This window comes from Oryzias melastigma, linkage group LG11 (assembly GCF_002922805.2).
Source record: "Oryzias melastigma strain HK-1 linkage group LG11, ASM292280v2, whole genome shotgun sequence".
NCBI classification, from domain to species: Eukaryota; Metazoa; Chordata; class Actinopteri; order Beloniformes; family Adrianichthyidae; genus Oryzias; species Oryzias melastigma.
In genome coordinates, this window is record NC_050522.1 from 15,966,758 (window position 1) to 15,975,349 (window position 8,592).

At 36.8% G+C, this 8,592-nt stretch overlaps 2 protein-coding genes across 2 annotated transcripts in view; one reads left to right on the forward strand and one right to left on the reverse strand.

Annotated features, from left to right (window-relative positions):
• The window catches only part of nup153 (nucleoporin 153), an 18,750-nt gene extending 14,860 nt beyond the window's left edge, over nucleotides 1-3,890 (forward strand). Inside the window, exons 20-22 of the mRNA XM_024294392.2 lie at nucleotides 317-535; nucleotides 615-801; nucleotides 2,386-3,890. Coding sequence (XP_024150160.1) covers nucleotides 317-535; nucleotides 615-801; nucleotides 2,386-2,473 — 494 coding nt within the window. The 3' untranslated portion in view covers nucleotides 2,474-3,890. The remainder of the gene's footprint in view (nucleotides 1-316; nucleotides 536-614; nucleotides 802-2,385) is intronic.
• The window catches only part of adnp2b (ADNP homeobox 2b), a gene marked incomplete in the record, with an annotated part of 705,870 nt that overhangs the window by 566,973 nt on the left and 130,305 nt on the right, over nucleotides 1-8,592 (reverse strand).

Here is an 8,592-nt window from a genome sequence, read left to right on the forward strand (position 1 = left end):
TTTTATTTGAAAAGTCGTCAAAATAAACTTGTAGGAGGCATGTACACTGGACTGTCCACTGTGAGAAATTCATCTAAGCTGCCACCAGGTGGTGCTAGAAAGTTTTTTTTTTTTTTTTGCAATATTTAAACATCCAACATGTTCAATCTATCCTCACGTTTCATTCTTTTAGCTATAGTAGTTGTAGAGATATAGAATATAAGATGGAAGGATAACAATTTATTTCAGCAATCAGACAATTACTTACATTTTCAGTAACATTTTTAAGTGTTAAATAAGCTATATGTTTAAGATGTCTGTTTTTTGTTTTTTGTAGCACCATCTGCTGCTCCCTCCCCATTCGCATTCAGTTCTGCCCCCTCTAGTGGTTTTGGAGAGAACCAGACTCTTACGTTTGGGTCCACCTTTGGAACTCCTTTCCCGGCCACGCCCTCCCAGCCACCAGCCTTCGGGGCCAAACCCAACGCCACGCCTGTCTTTGGCCAACAGACAAACTCCACCTCTGTTTTTGGGACTTCTGTTAACGCTGCTCCAAGTGAGTCACAGAAACGATGGAATGTCATTGTGAGCCCTACAGCAGGCCACAGGTGTTGACGTTGATGCTTTTCTGTCAGGTGGAGGCTTCCAGTTTGGAGGAGCCAGTGCATTTGGATCCACAAACAATTCTACCCCTGGTGTGTTTACGTTTGGAGCTGGAGCTGCAGCTTCACCAGCACCTCCTGCCAACTCCTCCATGGCGCCCCAGTCAGGAGCAGCTGGTGGTGGATTCAACTTTTCACAAACCCCTGCGTTCAACATCGGGTATGCAGCAACAAACACTACTTTGTTCACATGTAGAAGTGAAAGAGTCACAACAGTGATGCAATTTAAAGTCAAAACGTAATAGTTTTGACTTTAAATTGTACACAAGTATATTTTTTTGTTCTTAAAATATTATATTTTTGCATACCTAGGTATATTACTCAAACAGGACATACATACTAATTTATGAACAATAGTGTTACTATTTTAAAATAAAAATAATGTATCTTTTACTAGGGGTGTGTATTGCCAAGAGTCTGTGCGTATCACAGTACAAGTGTCATGATAGGTATTGAGATATATCCCAACACTGTACCAGAGACAATATTTCACTGTTTGTTGAAAGAGTATGACTTTGAAAAAATTTTATCTGAATATAAATATATCTTTTACATGGATAAAATGTTTAAAAAAAAAAATTGATTTAAGGATCAGAGCATTAAACACTGCAACTGTATCTCATGTTGTTGATTTTATCCAAACAAATTAATGATGCTTTTCTCGTGCTAAATTAAGAAATATTTTTAACACTCAACAGTGTTTGATTTTCATTAAGAAATTTCGCCATGTTCAGGTTAATCATCCACAGCTGTCTTCATTTAGTTAATCAGCCTCAGTGCATTTAAGTTTCTGGTTTTCAGTTCATTCATGTCAGCTCATCTGCTCTTTTCTGTTTAGTCACTATTTTTGTGTTTCCATGGCTTTTCATAATGTTTAGATTATTTATTAAATGGTTTGAATTCCTGTAACTTAGCCTGGTCTCCTGTGTTAGGGTCCTTTATCATCTTTATTTAGTGTTAAACATAAATAAATGCTAATAAATGATTAAATACCGTCTACATCATTTTATATCGATATAGGTATCGCCAAATTAGTTATCACAATATTCCATTGTATCCATTTTTTTTCCTACACCCCTATTTTTTCCTAATAATGTAAATTATTTGGATGAGAAATAAGAGAAAAATACAATTTGAGAATGTTGATTCACGTTTCACATTAGAAACATATTCTGTTTACTTGAATGATAAAAGCAACAGTTTAATGAAAATGCTGTGTAAATAAGAGCAATGAACTGGTTTATAACGTGGTTTAAAGTGCCCAAAGCCATAAAGAGTTTAAATAAACACACACTTTCTGGTTGAACCCTTTTGCACCAGAGCTTTAGCTTCAGTGTTGACATTTTATCCACAACTCTTGAACCTTTGCAAAATTAATGGTTAAAACTCCTTAAAATGTGCAGTTTTAAAAGTTCTGGATGGACTTAAGAGGAGGGAGAACAACCAAACAAGGAGTTTATTCAAAAAAAAATCAGGATGAGGAAAGTTGTTTTGATTGGGAAGATTTGAAATCGCAAAATATCCTGCACAACCTCGTCGTCGAGTCAGCCGAGACAAGAAATTGAAAAGAATTCCTTCCTTTTAGAAAAATCTGAGCAAGAGCGTCAATCTAATGTCTGATAAATTAAAGAAATGTACAAAACATCAAAGTAGTAGGTCAAAACTCATCTGTTTAACATTTTAGTGTACTATAATTATTATTTGTACACTATTTTGACTAGGATTGCATCTTTTGTATTTTCAGGGTAGCTAAGTTCTCCTCCCCATCTCCAGCGGTGACGCCAGCGATCGCCGGCCGCAAGATCAAGACTGCCGTGCGACGCCGAAAATAAAACCACATGGTCTTAACACGACTGAACGCTCGACTCTGACTCTGACTGTGTCCCCACTGGATATAGGAACGTGGATGATGCTTGGTATTTGGAAAGGCTCGAGGTGACAAACGGGTTTTATCTGCAGGCTCATCTGGGTATTGATAGGTTTTTCCTCAAATAGACCAGAGCTATTAATGTGTGACATTTTGACTAAAAATGTAAAAAAAAAAAAAATTAAAAAAAAATCTACTTTAGACTGAACTTTGACCTCGACTTGAGACACAACAATCAAGCAAACACCCGACATGGAGATCCAACCAAACAGGCATATCTATATTTTAGACACCGGCAAACGTCTGCTAGACTTTAGGCATGACTTTTCGTAATAAAATCACAAAAGCAAAAAACTGCAAATTAGTGTGAGTGAAAATTATATTGAGTATGGGTGATGGGGTTTTGATCTGTGAAATGCACAGAAGTAGTAAGCTGGTAGACTCCAGTGGCTGTCCTGCTTTACAGGAATCAGTGCGGTGTCGGTGCAGTGTGCTGTATGTACAGGAATGAGCGTGTTGGCTTTACATTGAATGCAGAGTGCTTGTTTTCCTTTTCTCATTTCTGTACAGACCTGCGGTGTGTTTGGTCTCTTTGTACAAGCTGAGTGGTGGTTTATGTTTGAAAGCTGAACGACCGTTATCACCTGGGCCGCCAGCCGGCGCCGTCACAGGTGAACCAAGCAAATGAATGTCAAAAACAAATCTGGGAGGAAGGAAGGAGGATGGGGTTTGGGAGCTGGGAAGATGCTTCCACGCACTGCGGAGGATTTACTGGACTGGAGGCTTATGTAAATGCATAGTTCTTTAATTCTTGTTACGTGTTAATTTTTCTCTGATTTTTCTCCACAAAGTCTGATTCTGTTTGTACTTTCCTGTCTATCTAAATCCCTCCCTCCCTCTTCCTAACTCCTAATTGTCTCCCTTTATCTTTGACCGCTTCTCCTTCTCTCTCTTAATTGGCCTTTGAATATTATAAAACCTGTAAATAGTAAAAACATTTTTTAATCTGTGAAGTTGAATTTTTGTGTTATAATCTCCACATTCAGCTTTTCTTTTGTTTTTTGTTTTTTTGTCTTTAGGATTTATTATGTAAATTCCTTTATTCAAAGTTGCCCGAATCCATTTAAAGGAGCTTAAATGCTAATTGGAGAGCCTTTGATGACTAAAGGCATATTGGCTTTTCTGATCCACTTTTGTTTGGACCAAAACCAGTATTGTACAAAGTATTTAGTATATATATTTTTCTATTGCGTGTTTAAATGGACTAGGGTGACTTTGGATGACGAGGAAGTCAGTTTAATTTTAAAGCCATGATTATTACTGAATGAGTAATACAAATGAAAACCATGGGTAATTACCATCAATAAAACTACAAAAAATAATTCAGTTTTCTGCTCTTCATTTTTAGTCTTGACTTTATTTTCAAGGTATAAAAATTGATAAAAGCCAACAGCCCATGCTTTTTTTAACTTTATTAACAGCCAGACACAGGACAATAGATCAAGAAAACTACAAAAAATGAAACAAGTATGTGAACAATCAATGCACAATATATAAAATATTCAGTTCCTTTAATGAATTAACGTAAGTGGGTCTACAGTTGTAAAGAATTGTTCTGAAGACAAAATAGGTAATTAAAACTGAAGTTGTTTCTTGAGATTTGACATTCACTAAAAATCAGCAGGAATGATCCACCCTAACAACCTAAGCAAAGATGCCCAGACTTCCCTCTCCCCAGCTACTCCCTCCAGCTCCTCTGGGGGAACCTGAGACGTTGCCAGGCCAACTGAGAGATGTAATCCCGAGTCTTCCCCGGGGCCTCCGTCCAGTGCCCGGAACACCTCTCCAGGGAGACATCCAGGAGGCACCTCAACTGGCTCCTCTCAATGAGGAGGAGCATCTCTACTCTGAGCTCTCTCCAGTGACCGAGCTTCTCTCTATATCTCTAAGGGAGCGCCCAGCCAGCCTACAGAGGAAGCTCATTTCAGGTCCTTGAATCCAAGATCTCGTTCTGTCAGTCGTGACCTTAAGTGAGTACTGGAACGAAGATGAACCGCTAAATTAGAACAAACTAAACAAGAATGATGCTGACATTTTCCAGGTTCCAAAATAATATTTTTGGTTAATAAACTGTTTAACACAAATGGTAATTTCATATATAGACATCTCAATTACTCTTGGAAAATTTACTAAAGTTTTTGGTGCAATATCTCCTGGAATAAATATGTTATTTAACCAAAGAGGAAGACTTGATCCTAAACACTTTTAATCTTTCTCTTTGGAAAAAGAGGTTCCCTTACCAATTGTGACGGAAATTTTTTGAAAAGTATTAATTTTATAAATGTCTTTTCCTGTCTTGGATTGTTCCTACAAATGTTTGATATCCTCCAATGTTGGATGTTCTATTGAAAATATCGGCCTTTCGTTTGAGCAGATATAATTCTAACAGTTTCTTTTTTCATGCTGATGTCCTTTACACGTATTTTAAGTGCGATCAAGCACAAAAGCAGATAGAATTTCATTTTGGCCACATTTAATACCTTCAGCAAAGATGCACATAGCTGCATTGCCCGTACGCATTTTAATCGCTTCTCAGGATAAATTTACTTGTTCTACGGGATATTTTAGGGAATAATTGTAAAAACAGAAATGGTTTGGCTCAGCGTAAATGTTAAGAGCAGCTTTCGAGCCACACATTTTCCGCTTTTAAAATAAGAGTGGCCAAGTAAAAAAAATAATCTATGGGCGAATTTATTTTATAACATTACGTGAAAATAGTCACTTTCATATTTTTGGCAACAGCTTCCAATTAATTTGATCATTTTTTACCTTTATTTTCCTGAAGATCTGACATGTTAGGATTAAGAGCAAAGGGGAGTGTCTATACCAAGGGCATAGACACTGAACGCAAAAACATTTTTGTCTCAAATGGAATCCCATAGAAAGAGTTGTCCTTTTTGTGTGACAAACTGTCCTTGAAAACCCTAAAGCTATCAAGACTTGTAATACTTTGGAGATATTTGAACTTGTAGATCTATAATTTAATGGGTTTTTTATTATTGTTTCTTATCTGTCTCATTTGAAATTTTGTCTTTTTTTCATAATGCAGAAGCTGTGCCTCTGTTACCTCTTGTTTATCCTCTTGGCATTAATATTCATGCTTAAACATTGACAAAAAATAAAACAGCTATCCACCATGTTACCTGGCTGCAGCTAAACTCTTGTGCATACTCGTTTATTTTTGCTGTGAACTTTGCCCTTTTCATGAGTCAACAGTGAACCACTTTCTTCTCTTCACCGCCTCTAGCGGTCATTTGAAGAACTGCAACTGCTGTACTTCCTGGTTGAATTGAAACTCAAGCAGGGAGACATGTTTACAACCACAATTAAACCCATTAAAATTTGGATAAGTTTTTGCTTTTGTGATTTACGCTAGTAAGTAATGATCTGTAGTTAGATTTGTGCTTATAATCTAGTTACTTTAATTTCAGTAACTGAGTAAACACAAAAGAATTTAGTTCTGTACTGTAATTTGAACTCATTCTTCATTGACAGATGTATTATTTATTCTATATTTATAATACATATAAATATTGAATTTAGATTTGATGTTTACATTTTATCTAATATTCTACAATATTTTAATTAGTGTAAACCTGAAGACAGATCTGACCAATGAGAAACCCTTCAGATCTGAAGGGTTTCTGAAACTTGAATTCAAGAGTCCAACATCTTTACAGCCAATCAGTTTAATGAAAAGCAAACAGCAGTGGAGAAAAATACAATCCGGCTCCAATAAAATGCAAATATACAATGACAACATACCTACAAGTTTAATTTCCATATGATGCAAATATACAGTTCAAACAAACCTGCAGAGCTTCCATCTACACAATCCAAACCAGTAAGGAGTTTATATACAAACATCAGTTGGATACAAGCGTTTAGAGAAAAAAAAAAGGATCAAAAAAGAACAAAACAGGTCTAACAGGAATGCCAAAAAGTGTTGACTAAGAACAAGAACAGCTGTACTGTGTGCTTTATTGGCACATGCAAATGAGAAGGTCATGCAGCAGGAGGACACGGGGATCAGAGAGAACATTTTGTGTTTGCTGGTAGGAGTATTTTGGCAAGGTGTGTAGCTTGTACTTTAATTCCACCTTTTAGAAGTAGAAAAAAATGGATTCCCAATCTACTTACAAGTAACAATGCTTTTTACATTTTTTTCTGACAATTTTCTTGTTTCAAAACAATCATTTGCTACAGGTTGAAGCGGAATAGTTTCCAGTTACTGAGCCTTCATCAAGAACTAAAAGCAACACCTTCACTTTAGTACACCATAGGAAAGACAAATAATTACAGAAAAAATATGTTTTCTTTAAAATATTAAATTAGAATTATAAATTCATGAACTCTTCACCCTGTTGAAACAGTTAACATTCACTCTTATGCCATTCAAATATCTAAATCGAGAAAGCAACAGAAAAAACAAAAAACTCAACTGTCCTTTCGGAGGTAGAAACGGGAACTCCTAAACGAATAGTCACGCCGGCTACATGACACTTCGTCCCTTCAGACCACTAAAGTCTTCCTACTGGAAACTTTGAGGAATCCAGTTTGCTTTGATGAAATTTAGGAACTCTTCTAAACAATAGTTGTCACTCCTAGCTGATGTCCACAAGCCTAAATATTCCGTTCATCTAACGTAGAGTAGAGGAAAGCTAAATATTTCAATGTGTTGTTGAAGTCGAGCATGTAATCATTCCTCTCTCTATTTGGAGAACTTAAGTTGAGCTAAAAAAATCCTGTCGTGAGCAGAATCACAGTGCAAACGTATCCAGTATGACCAAAGGAAGGACTTCACCATGTACGGCTGTAGAAAGCAGACTAAAGGTTTCCTCTGTGGCGTATTTACAGAGTCATACCACACATTTAGTGGTTTAATCACTGTAGTCATGCAGTTAGTTCACACCAGCAGGCTGCAATGTCAGACAAGTTGGAGAGAGAAAAAAATAAATTAATAAATTCTCAGGCAAAGCTGGTTTTTGACGTCTCTGTGCAGGAAGATTAGAGTCCTGAGGACGACGACGCGGGACAACGTGAACGATAGCTCGGCTGGTGAGGGGGGTACAGAGATTTCTGTGACATACTAGGCAGAGGAGGCCCTCCAGGCAAGTTCAACAACTCCTGTGAGTTTGGCTCTAAGCTGCAGTTTCGACTTGTGTTGCATGCAAACAACCCGCGGACAGAGGAGGCTCGCGGACACGTGACCGTGACTGAAGCGCAGCCTCCAGATCGAAAGAAACAACAGCAAAGCTCAGATTTGAACGACATTTCCAGATGAAAGGTTTACATTAGTGTTATCGAATAAATAAATAAATATTTGCAGGTTTATTTCCAGCAAGGTAAATATATACTGCTTATCAATATCAAGTATTTCACTGAAACTTTTTTTTCTAGATGAAAAAAGAATGCATTTCAGACTGTGACTCACCTTAACTTCATTACCCACAATACATTGGGAGATATTTTTTGTTTTTCCAGTTTACCATCTAAAAAAAAGTAGTTATAATAGCTAGAGAATTTGCAGTTTTCTTATTTTGATTTTCTGTCATTTATTCAAGTGACAATAAAAGTGATCTCAAAAGGTTTGAGTGCAAATAATAAATGAGTGTGTCGACTTTTTTCTTTATTTTTTTTAAATAAAGAAAAATCTTTTAAAATGCTCCACAGCTTTTGTGTTTCAAAGATGTGTTTGTTAAATGTTGACAATGAGAAAGGCTACAAAAAAAACAAAAAAAGTGATCAAAACCTTTGCACATTTTTTTGAATGGAAAGTTTGCATAGAATACTAAATAAAGTTAGCAGTATTTTGTATTTTTCAAAGTCCATAGCTACTGTAATGTTAAAAAAAGTGGCCTGGAGGGACTGGCAGAGTGGTCAAACCTGAAGACAGATGATCACAGCCTGTCACTGCAACAGAGTAAAGAAAGGGTGTCCCCCTGCAGCTATATTTAACAACATGCTGCCCTCGTTTCCAAGTACGACTGGTAACCACGAGAGGGAATGAGGGGAGACGCTAAA